At 42.0% G+C, this 12,999-nt stretch overlaps 1 protein-coding gene across 2 annotated transcripts in view; it reads right to left on the reverse strand.

Moving 5' to 3' along the window:
- Positions 1–12,999, reverse strand: part of ap3b1a (adaptor related protein complex 3 subunit beta 1a) — a 62,592-nt gene that overhangs the window by 45,770 nt on the left and 3,823 nt on the right. The window contains exons 1-6 of one of the 2 annotated variants that reach the window (XM_030436124.1): positions 9,655–9,867; positions 8,023–8,098; positions 7,855–7,929; positions 4,189–4,284; positions 3,801–3,961; positions 2,380–2,446 (exon numbers count right to left, since the gene is read on the reverse strand). In XM_030436124.1, the coding sequence (XP_030291984.1) occupies positions 2,380–2,446; positions 3,801–3,961; positions 4,189–4,284; positions 7,855–7,929; positions 8,023–8,098; positions 9,655–9,818 (639 nt within the window). In that variant the 5' untranslated portion in view covers positions 9,819–9,867. Of the gene's footprint in view, positions 1–2,379; positions 2,447–3,800; positions 3,962–4,188; positions 4,285–7,854; positions 7,930–8,022; positions 8,099–9,654; positions 9,868–12,999 lie in introns of those variants that run through there. The other variant, XM_030436126.1, reaches the window with a different exon arrangement.

A 12,999-nucleotide genomic window follows, 5' to 3' on the forward strand; every position in this document is an offset into this window, starting at 1 on the left:
CTCCCTCTCCCTCGACACTCTGCCGTCTCTGAGGCTATTACAGGCAGCTCTGTTTCTGAGCATCCTGCTGTAAAGCTTTGTGCATTCTCCACCAACTTCCCCCATTAGACACAGCTCCAAGGTAAACTACATGCACCATCAACAAAACTGACACCCCAATCTATGGAGTTCATACACCTCCTCCTCCCTCCTCGACCATATTATCTACCCTGCGTGACAAGCCGGTAATGGAAAAATCACACTAAGCAAATGGTTCTTCTAATAACAATAAATTTCCTATAAAATTATGAAGGGCCCAAACCGTTTCCTTGCATCTATTTTGCTATGAATTCTAATTAGGGTGCCAGAGAGGCAGAGAGTGCTGGGTCATCACACCACAGACAACGTGCGCCTTTTTGATTGATGGCCCAGCGTGAGGTCGGCCGATCCTCCCTTCCCCTGCTCTCTTCCTCCTCCCTCCTTTTTTCTCTTAAATTAATGGGCATCTCACCTAGCCCCTAATCATAGTGCCCCCCCCCCCCCCCCCCCCCCCCCCCAACGCCTCCTTTCTGTTCTCATTTCAATTTTGCAGAAGGAGCAGAGGGAGGGAGGATGGGAGGGATCGATCATTTATCTTGTAATGGCTGGATAATAGATCCATCACGGCAAAACAGCTGCACAAACTCCTATGTTGTCTCTGTCATCAGGCCTTCCATTTTCTCTTTAAACCATCTTCCCTATATGCACCCCCTCCCCCCCCCCCCTCTGGGTGTCACAGCCATTTAACCAAACAGGCACATCTGTAAAGGTAAATGTCAGCAGGCCTGGACACCAACACAGCCTGGAACAATAACCAAATGTTTCCTCCTTCTACAGGCAGCGCGGTGACACCAGCTAAACAGCATTTAGCTAAATGAATTCACTAATCTGTGGATAAATTGATTAATTAGCATCAGATGTGGAAAAACTGTGTTACAAAGCTAAAGATGGCTAGAAAGGTGGCCGCCAAAGTAAGATGGCATTAGAGATTTTGACGCGTCAACGCAGTAAAAGCACAGAGAATCAATATTATTAATAACAGCCGAGTGAAATTTAGGTGAGCAGGATCCAGGTTTCTGCAGCGGGGCATCCTGAACACACATCTGATGTCACTGGAGCCTCGTTATGGTTCATGTTGTGAACTTTTACTGGAGTAAACAAGTTGAATCAGGACTTCTACTTTTACCAGAGTCTTTATTTAGTATCTGAATTTCTACAGGAGGAGAGACTGTGTGAATATTTATTAATACTCTTCGCATGTACAATGCACACATTTTTTATGAGCCGTCTTCACTTGACGAAATTTTGTATTATTCAATTTAAAAAAAAATCTACATTTTCACATCATTTTGAAGCAGTATTTCTATATCAACTATGTACAAAAAGATGGAAGAGCTAGAGTGGATAACGGATGTTCAACACCTCAGAAGCTTAATGAGGAAACCTGCAGACGTACGAGCACAGATCTGTGGTTCAGCTCATTTTGATGCTCTTCTCACGGCTGCTGCTCGTCAGCTTTATGACGGGGAGGAAAACCCTGATATTATAGGAAAAGAAATGGCAGGAAGCCCGGCCATCATCGTGGGACATGTAAACACGAAACCGTCCTAGCATCACAAACACGCATCGTTTGGTAGCCATTAAGTATCCACTGTGTTTGGTTTTCTTCATTCATCAGCGGCTGATCGTGGCGCTGTCTGTGTGATGATAGTGCCCTCTCTCTCCGTCCCCCTGCCTCACACCGTGAGCTCCAACGGGGAGAAGTCATCTGTCTTCGTTAGCGTCTGGGGCCAAATATGCTATGCATCTGGTACCGGGCTCTCCATCCCCCCTTGGCCTGAGTGGCTTTGTTTTGTTTGTATAACGATAGGTATACGCTATGAATACATAATTACACCAAACTGTGCACGTACAAACACAACATGCTCTGCATTCTGTAGCCGACGTCTACATATTTGAAATTGGCATTTAAACACCCTTAGTATTCACTGTGACCTCCTCAAATTAATATGCTGCCTGCTGACTTCTAATGGGCTGCCTGCATCGCGTCTGTGAGCGAACTAAACACAGGATTTGAGATTCCAACTCATTTACGGTCCATTGTGGAAAAAAAGAGAAGAAGTTGGCCTTTGAGAAAATTAAGCTGACACTAGCATCAGTGCGAAAATTCCTTCCAAATGGACACTTAACAAGGAGCATCTGAAGATGTGTGGGTTTAAGTGGGTGTTAACAAACCATGGCATTGCCGAATGAGCTGTGGGATGAGAGCTGAGAGGAGAAGTGCTTGACTGGGGCGCCCTCCAGTGGCGTCATGATGCGGAGGATGTACTGTATGACTCTCGCAGCTCGGTCTGTACTTACTGTGCTTTTGTCTTTCAGCAGCTTCTCGATCACTTCGATCAGCTGCTCCTTCTGCTCTGGATCCAGGCTGAAGAGAACAGAGACAGAGACAATTATTCACGTAACATGAAAACTTGATGACTTACAAATTAAATTACGTCTCCTCCGTGTGCTCAGAATACAGAGAGGAGAGTGTGTGGTTCCACTGGCTCGGGTCAAACTGTCCACGTCTCATCTTCTGATCTGATCTGTGACACTAATCACTCCAGCTCAATGCTCCATACATGAAAACAATCTGTATTTAATCTAAAGTGAGCTAGAAACTGAGATTTCTGTGACTTGTGACTCATTATCGTGTTGCATCATCACCGACAGACAGATGTGGTGTTGCACTGCACTGCGGGAGTCTTGACAGAAAGCAGAGAAGATGTCTCAGACTACAGCGGCAACACTTCGATTAATCGATTGGTAGAAGTGCTGCAAAGTAAATCAAAACATTAGCAACATTGCAAGATCGAAATCACATAAGCAGATTTGATGTAGACAAATCATGTTGGGTCCAAAATGATTCTTTTGTTTTCTTTGTGTCAGAATTCATGTGAGCCAGTAGTAGGACACCGTTAGCATCTCGTGGACCTCCACAGTACTGCCCTGATGTTAGCAACGGTTTTTGGGTTTTTCCTTTTGTTTTTCTAGCCTTTATTTAAACGGGTTAATTCCTTTGCGATCACAGATCTCTTGGACAAGGCAAACCTGGCCAGGAAAGGCAGTTAACAATGGTAAATTACCAGAAACGCACAGTCAAATAATCAGATAAAACATGTGCACACAGCAGCGTTAGCTAGTGCAACAAACTTGAAACCACTTGAGGGGACAGATGGTTGGAACAACAGCGTTCTGTGGAGTGACTGATGGAAGGAGGGGGATGGAACGAACACATTTAGTGGCTCAATGTTTCAATAACACCTTTAAAAATAGCTCGCACAAAACGCCCCGTTCATCTGCAGTCAGGTCCACTCGAAACTGTAATCCAACAGCAGTGACTGAGAGCACTGTGGAGAGGGTTTAACAACATTACATGACGAACACATTTCACACTCAGAGAGGTAAGTGGTGCAAAATGATTAAAGAGCCTGATATAGTAATTGGGACGTCTTGTAAAGACCTCTGTCTCCTGAAATCAACCATTAACTCAAACATTCAATGATCCACTCAGTTGAACTTCTTTGCTCAGATTTAACACGTGTTCGTTCTTTGATTCGTATCAGGCTCAAAGACTCGGCTGATAAAAGTCAAACAGCTGCAGGGTAAAACTCCTTGTATCAACATTACCCAACATTTATTGTATCAACTGCTCGGCTCAGCGTTCAGGAATGAGGTGGTGATCAGAGCCGGTTGGGCTGACGAGTGCAGCGAGCCGACATCAGATAACAGAACTGTACCTGTAGAGCTTCTGGATCGCGTGGGCCGACGTCTTCCTGACGTACGGGGACAGGTCGGCCGCCGCCTCCTTTATGGCCAGCATCATGATGGGGACGATTATAGGGACCCGGATGCTGGACAGAACCCTGAGTGCGCTGGCCCGGATGAACTGGTTCGGGTCCTGCCACAGAAACACAGAAAGAACTCTTGTTTCAGTGCTTGAGAGGAAGAGTTCTACTCATTATGATCACTGCAGCAGAAACATGATGGTTGGAGATTATTTGCAGACGAGTTTACGTACGACAACAAAATAATAAAGTTTCAGAGATGACTGGACTGAAGCATCTAAACTGAACCGCTGAAGCTTTCACCATGTTAGTAATAATGAACCAGTAGAGGGATCGGTACCTTGAGGGCCCGCTGGAAGGTGCTGATGGACAGCAGAGCCAGGTCCTGCTGCTCCTCTGCATACCTCACCAGGTACACGTACACAAGCTTCTTCAGCTGCAGACGACACAAACGTCAAACACAAATTAATTCAAAAGCTCTAAAGAGTTGTGTTGTGATAATTATTAAGCGATATGTCATTTCCTTCACCATCTGTCTTCGTCGTTTCAGAACCAACACTGCTGAAGAAGATTTACCTGAAGTGACTCAGACACAAACGCTCACAGACGAGATGATGTTTTAAAGTTTTATTCACGATATATTTTGTTTCATCCACCATTTTCCTTCCTCTCACTCTCACTACAGCGACGGGCGACCACATGAAACAGATTGTCAGTTCGAGGTAACTTGTTGATTTCTCTCGACATTGTTGGAAACATCTCAACGAAATATAGAACTGCAATCAAGTTTTCAGGGTTTTCTTTACATTTAAGCAGATTTTAATGAGAGGATGTTTCTACATCTAATAAAAGTCAGTCTTTGAAAGATTAAAAGTCAAAATACTCAAAAAATGTTTGGTTTACATGAGTGATTATGTTGATGAACAACCAGACTGTGGTAAAAAAAATTATAATAATTTTTTGAGAATTATATTTAAGCATATTGGTAAAATTGAGAACAGAGAAAATTGTAATTTTCCAAACTTTCAAGACTCTGTATGAATCCTATAAGAGATTCAATAAAGAGTGAAATAAACAATAATGAACGAGAGAACAGAGAGTTTCCTTTTTTCCTGCAGGAACTTTGAGTTTATTATTCTAAGAGGTGGAATAAAGTTGCTAAAGAAAGTTTTCCTGTCTTGATGTTTTGAGCTGCAGACTCCCTCCAGTGTTGTTTCAGGCAGAGGACGAGCTTCTGTATTTTTGTTCATTAAAATAAATGACCATTGAAATGTTTGCCGCCCCTCCTTCTTGTGTTTTGGCTTCAACACTCTTTCTTCTCCCACAGGAAAGCCTGAGATAACATTTGTCCTGCAGTCTGACGAGTTTCACTGGAGGCCAAAGGTCGCTCGTCTGATTCACAGCAACGATTCAGAAAAGAGAAGAAAAAAAAAAAAGAGGAATCGTCGAAGCTGATTTCTGCCTGTGAGGCTGCAGATTTATAAATAATGGAACTGGTGATGAAAAATGATGATTTATATCAGGAAGTATTTATAATTTCATTTACCGACTGATCTGAGGTCGAGGTCGGGGGTAAGGTTACACTTTAGGTACAATCACAGAGAGCTTAATTAGTAATCAGAGCCATGCTTTGTAATGCAGCGAGTATCGACCTGCAGCGCTGCTCCACAGTTCTCAATCATCGTTCTGGTCATTACGGAGGGAATTAACGGCATTACTCACTATAAAAAGGAGACACAACCCATCTGCCCTCCAGGATCTGGTTTCTATGACCACAAAGCACTCGACTGATTTCATTCTGAACCGATTAATACGACCGGCTCAGCATCACATCAGATTCTCGTGTTTGTATCATTTCTCTTCTTTCACTCGAGCTGCAATTAACAATTATCAATCTTCTTTATCGATTATTGTGCCGATCATTGAGTCGATAAAATGTCTGAGAATTGTATAAAAAAAATAAATCATAGAGCCCACACTGACGACTCCAAATTGCTTCTCTTGTCCAATCAACAGTCTAAAACTCTGAATTCACCGTCATAAAGGACAAAGAGAAGCACAGAGGACGCGTGTTGTAGTTCTGATCGTACTGTATTTTGTATTTTGACTGATTATCAGAATTGTTCATCAGGATTAATCGTCGCAGCTCAACTCGTCACCTGACTATGAAGGCAAACACACACACGTCTGATTTTCTAATGAAGTTCAGCAGTGATTAAAGAAAATTACGAGCACTGATATAAAATCACGCAACACCGTCAACAACCTGCATGCACCTGTGCTGTTTTCTTCTGCCTGGGGATCAATGGCAGCTCACAGCGATGAGCAGAGAAGGAGGGAGCGAGAGAAGAGGCCATTTTTTGTTTTTACTGAGATGTACTGCAGGTAGGTAAAGTGTGGACGAGCTACAGGGAGAGAGAGAGGAGCTGGCAGCACCTCAGCAGCTGGTGTGTGAGGTGGAGACAGGAGACGTGACTGTGGGCTCTCTTCTGCCAATTACCTCCACCCACCTGCTCCTCCACCCCGCCACGAGCTGCCTCGGCTGCATGCCTGGCACACAGCGGCCGGCTGCAGGCCCCCCGCTCACACGCTGCCCCTCACGCCACCTGATTATTCTGCTGCTGCTGATCAATATTCACACGCAGGCTGTGGGCATGGGAACCCCTCTCGAGCCGCTGCTTAGTGTTCGGTCGTTCAGTGGAATAGTCTGCACATGGCTCACACTTTACAACATGAGGAGCGTTTACACAGGCCCGCAGTGATTTACAGTACCTTTAAAAACATATTTTCTTCTATTGATTGATGAGGAAATATACTTTTTATGTTTTCTCTGATGACAAACAAGTGAGTCAATGAATTAAGAATTAGAACGAGCGATCACAGTTGGGTGGATCTGTAGAGCAGACGTCATCACAACTAGAGTTACGTCTCATACATAATTAAGTATTAAGTTGTTACGGGAAATAATGAGACTAAGACTGATAGATACGGGTTCAATATTCTCTAAATCCAACATTTTTCTGCCTTTGTTAGACAGGATTTACAGTTTTAAACTTTTCTTTAACAAGACTGACAGCTTGATTTGATCCTGGTGTCTTTTTGTAGGTTAAGGTTAGAAAAGTTTAAATAATATTTACTATAAATGAAGATTCCAGAGTTGAACTAAAATACCAGCCTTCAGTGATTCAACAACAAACAAAATATAAAAAACCTGTTTGTTACAAAGGTCTGTGTCTTAAATCTGTCCTGAGTAAACTCTACTGTTTCTTTGAACTGACTCAGATTTAGAGTCTTCGGTCACGTGACCTGAAAGTTAATGCGAAAGAAATGATGAAGTTTCATTAAAAATATGTTTAAAATAAAGAAAACACTCACATGACCTGGAAGCTACTGAAAAAAACATATTCATAAAAAGCCAATAAAAGATACAACATATGTTTAATACTATTTTTCTTTAACACTAAAGATTATATATATTTACTGTAATATAATGATGTTGAAATAAAGTAAACTACAGACTACAGAGCAGCTTCTTTACTCAGACTGTGAAACTCATTCTCAGCACGCAGCATTAAAAACTGTTTTAATTTTAAGATTAACAACAATAACTCTGTAGGAACAGTCGTCTCACTGACCGTCTCTTTTGTCACCAGAATTCAACTGAGACTTCTCCAGAACCAGGTCAAAGTTCCTTGTTGTGTTTAATCTGTTAAATTGTCCTCTCAGCTGTTTGTTTGCATGAATGTCTTCTGATATGTGCACAAAAGATTTATGTAGAGTATAAAATCACATAACTGGAGTCTCACGAGGGACATATGACCTGTCACGGGAATATCTTAGTATAAAGTGAATTAAGGAATAGTTTTCAACACGCTGCTGCTATTGTTCTGTATGAGGAAGCTCCCTGTGCAACGTCACGAGAGCCCACGTGTTGAGTCACACCGCAATCAAATGAATCATGATAACGGCCTGTAGTAGAGATGACTTCTCTTTAAGGATGTCGTACCTCGATGTTTTTACTCGCCACGTTCTTCACAACAGCAGGAAACAGCTCCGATGAATTCTTCCCTTTGGCAATCAGCTGAGAACAAATCAAACAATACGACAGTTTTAGACGACACACGCGCGATGCTGTTAGTGATTTTAAAAATGTGGATTCCCATGATGCACTCACCCCGACGACCCTCTTCATGGCCTCCAGTTTGAGCGACTCCTTGTTGCTCTCCAGCATCTCTTTAAGGTCTTCATTTCTGAGGACAGACAGACAGACAGGATTGTTACTGACTCTCAGTGTGGTCGACACTACATAAGGCACAGTCAGCGCTGCTGGGACGACTTCACTAATCAGTTTCAACAGTTAGAGCTTGACCAAAGGTACTGTGAACGCTCTGTGTAAACCACATCTGTGTCGGCGTCACAGATTAGACTGCACACATGTTCCGGCTCCTGCAGGCTGAACACCGTTTGATCTAAAGGAGCCAGAGAGTAACGGCACACTGACGACACACCGAGCAAACAGCAAGGATGTGATCTTTAATGCAACAGAAGCATCATGACCAGTTCTGCTGCAACAGACCTGCACTCACATAACATGACAGAGCTCATTCCTTAGCTAATGCTAACACACGCTGTCACCGTACAACAGAACAGGTTGTTTGTTCCACACAGAGGAGAACACAGAGAGGCAACGACCAGATGGAAAAGAAAAACAGGAATGTAAGCCATGCAAACTTTCTTTTCTGGGAAATAAACAGAAGCTGCGAGACTCCAGGGATGGAAATGTTGGTCGATAAAACACTTAGACTAAAATATCTCAACAACTATTGTTTACCTACTTTTATGAGTCATGACAACAGGAGCTCGGTGCATCACTTTCATCCAGGCTGATTTAATTTCAACATCTACTGGAGGGATTTTTAATGTGCAAATATTTGTGTTTCCCAAATGTTCACGTTGAGGAGAAATCCGACTGACTTTGGTGATCCTCTAACATCCTCTGAGACGTTATCACGTCAACATTTTTACTGGAATGACATTCCCATCAGCCTCAGGTAATGTTGTCAGGAGTCTACAAACCAACAATTAGATCTTACGTTTGATTCTACCTCAGTTTGCTTGATACTGTTAAACGTTTGTGAGTGGTTACCTCGTCTCTGCATTTGGTTGAGCTCAAAAAGAATGCTAGCATGCTTACGTTAGCATTTAGCTCAAAACAGCACTGCTGCAACTTACAATCATTTTTATTGTTGATGTCAGCGACAAAAATATAGATTTTTCAATGAGTTTTCAGTTAAATGCTGAAGATCTGGTTAACAGAAATTTGTGATATTTTCATCTTAGTTCTGCATCATCTACGGTTGGATTAAAAAGTCTCTAACTAGAAGTAGAGTGTGTTTTGTACAGCGTTGTAAGATGATTGGTGGTGACGTTAAAGTAATACGACTGTGATGTAATTTGTTTATAGCCTAAATTAGCTTTTTTACCTCTGACATTAGCAATTACGGTTAAAACATCAGAGAAGTGAAGGATTATCTTGCTGATAGATTTCGGCTAAAGAGTCAGGATAGCAAACCTTTAGAGAAAAAACTTTTCTTAACGTGATTTTAACCTTTATTTTATCTAGTAAATAACTAGTAGAGACATGGTCTAACTTTTTCAAAAGGTTCACATAAGTTCTGTTGACACTACATGTGGGTTTCCAGCTAACCAACATACGGAGGAAACAGTAACCCGAGATAAAACTTAAAAGAAAAAAAAACACAAAAAAGCCTCCATCACCAGAGCACCGTGTCTGATGGTACAGTACCCGTCTTTGTGTGTCTCCTGGGGGCTACTCTTTGTGAGTGTGAGGGCCTGTTCCTCCTGACTGAGCTCGCTCTTCAGAGACAGCTGTAAGTTCTCAGCAGACACCAGCGCCGTCCTCATGGCTCCCACCGCCTCCGAGCGCAGAGAAGATAAACCAACATCCATACCGAGTCCACTCAACAAGCACTACACTTACTCTGTGTGTGTCTGTGTGTGTGTCTGTGTGTGTGTGTGTGTGTGTGTGTGTGTGTGTGTGTGTGTGTGTGTGTGTGTGTGTTAGCTGTCCACAACCCAAACTGACTGGATTTCAAGCTGAAGAGTGAAAGCGAGCAGTGGTAATTACTTTCCTTCAGGCTGTGTGCCCTGGCTTTATTTACAGTTGTCTTCCCGTCTCGTTCATAACTGTCAAAGCTGGGAAGAGTGGAAAAACAGCTCAGGCTCCACTGGCTTTGTGCCTGTCATTCACTTCTTCTTCCTCTTCTCTTGGGCAAAAAAAAAAGTCACAAGATGCTCCGTCAGCTCGCTAATGACAACTCATACTTCTGGTGGTAGTGCTGCTCTCTGTGCTGCTGCTGCTGTCGTCCACGTTCCTGCTGACAGAACCTGCCGGTCAGCCGTCGTCCGCTCTCGTTAACTCGTCTCTTTGGTGAATGTTCCTTGTGGAAACGAGGCCGTCTCACCTGCCTTCAGGCTGCGAGTGTGAGTCTGTCTCTGTGTGACTGTGGTCACTTCCCTCTAGGGGAAAAAGGAGGGCCTTATCTGCACTGGTGGGTAAACACTGGACTACTTTTCATCACCTCCACTGCACAATAATGGACTTTAGCTTGACACCACCGAGAGCACATTCACTGCCAACAGGACAGGCCCACATCAAAGATAACAGAACCAGGCTGAATGTCAGGAAATGCCCTTTAAGATGTGAACGTTACAGAAGCGTTGGAGGGTGTACAATGTGTTTCCTACCCTCTCTCACAGAGAACACGACTGATGTAAGCAACGACTCTGATCACTTTAACAAGCTAATTAATAGATCACATGGTCAGGAGCTTGACATGATCCAGGGAGCTGTTTGTAGCAGCTCACTTCAAAAGTTGTTTTCTGTAAAAAGCTTTTGGTTCCTGAATAACTATTAACTAACATTTCTGATTTAATCACAGACCTCAAGCCTTCAATTGTCTTCATAATTCAATTCCATGTATGCAGCAGAGAAATTCAGTAGCATTGTTTGAACCTGCACAAACTGATTCATCAGCCCTGTGGAGGCAAAACAACAAGAAACAAGCCGATGCTTTAAATCACTTTTGGTTCTTTTTAAAAAAAGGTGCAACATCAAAGTCAACACACACAGAACAGAGGAGCAAATCATCATCACAGCAACAACTGCCAACTCATGCTGTTAGATATTTAGCTGCGTTAGCTCAGTCAGCTAACTATTTGCATTCTGTTTATAATCTTTGTTAACTTTTGACTGTTTTAAACTGAAATTCCTACATTTCGCACCTTTAAGTTGACACAGCAGGACTAACTTTTCCAACTTGTAGCTCTGGTGAGAAATAAGAATATCACCTGAGAGACTGGACTTATTCTAATTTAAATGTGAAGTAATTAAGTAGTTTAAGTGGTCAATTATTAAGTTAGATATGCTGTGCAACCTGATCAGAAATACTTCGGTGCAAAACAAAGTGAAGTGTTTTAAAAAAGCCCGACTGCATCGCTTCTGTTTCCTTCTGAGCTTTTCAAAGCTTTGTCCTTCAATCACTGCTGAGATTTATGATAATATAATTTATCCATGTCAGGCTCCTAATGAATATTTATCACAAATGTACCGCCTGTGCATCCATCTCATTTAATGCAACGCCAGAACAATATTTGAGTTGATGATCATTATTTAAACTCTGGAATTCAGCACAATTTTTGGGGATTTAAACAAGAACTGTTTTGTTTATTCACAGACAGAGTGTCAGCTGTAACATGTACGCACACGTTTATGCATCTTATTTTCTTTTATTACTCTTCTTATTAATATCATATTATTATGTAGGTGGCTCCTTTATATGTTCTGTCTCCTACTGTATGTTAAAACCAATGAAAAGCACTTTGTCACTTTTGTTTGTGAAAAGCACAAACAATACATTTATACATTGCAATATTACATTTATAATTATTATATCTCATACAAAATGCTTTAAGTCGTAGTATGAAGGAGACGGACTGCAGAGCCGAGCCGGCAGTGACAGTTACTCTGCTCACAGGAGCACTGTGTAGTTTTGGGAATAGAAAGTAAGAAAGTAGGAATTTGAATATTTAGAATATTAATGGGGTGATAATACAAATTCAGAAATGTTTTATTTTTGCATGAGTGAATCAACAAGCTGTTCTCAGAGGAAAATAAGGTCCCAGCACACTGTTGAAGCTCGAAAGGTGGCAGGGTCCGCCACATATAAACAAAGTAAAATGGTATAAACTGTGTTGTTCTTTAGCGTCAGTTTATTCAGTTATGAAAACAAAGAGAGATTGTTACCTCAGTTTGTTTATTTATTTGTTTAGGCAGGAAAAAAAATCAGCCACTGAAGATTTTTCTCCTCTCGTTAACATTTCTTCACCAAAACTACAGACTAAATGGCTTGAGTCAAAGATTCTCTGATTCCAGCGTCTCACATGTGAATATGTTCTGATTTCTTTCCTCCTCTGCGACAAAGTGAGACATCTGCAGACGTTATCTTGGGATTTTCTCACCATTTTCTGACATGACAACTAATCAAATAATGGAGAAAATCAGATATGGAGAAAACACATCAACCAACAATGAAAGTGCCTGTTAGTTGCAGCCCTTCTGTCACATACAACCAAAGCAGTGAAACCCAGTGAAACTCATCTTTAGTCACAGATAATCAGCCAATAAGACGACAGAACGTTGCAGGAATGTGACAAACACTCAATAAACTTAAATAACAAAAGCGACTGAAACAGTTTTAATTCCCAAATATGTAGCTGAGGAGACACGGATGCTTGAGGATGTACAGGCCGCAGCATTGTGAATTGTGTGGAGAGAGGAGCAGACAGAAGCATCATTCATGCCTCTGTGTTCTCACTCTGGTCCTCCAGCTTGGCTTAGAGGTCGACAAACATATGACCGAGACTAGCCTAACAGGGTGGATGATCATGTGAGACAGCTTAGAGGTTCACTTTAGCATGCTAAGCAACATTTAACGGTTTGGAAAAAGAAAAGGCCTCAAATTGAGAATCACAACAGGCTAAATCCTGCAGCAGAGAAAACTCCGCTGCAGGGTGAATCTGCAGGACAGATATGAGAACATTCCTAGATGAAATATTTACTGAGGTATTT

This window comes from Sparus aurata, chromosome 12, assembly GCF_900880675.1.
Source record: "Sparus aurata chromosome 12, fSpaAur1.1, whole genome shotgun sequence".
In the NCBI taxonomy this organism is placed as follows: domain Eukaryota; kingdom Metazoa; phylum Chordata; class Actinopteri; order Spariformes; family Sparidae; genus Sparus; species Sparus aurata.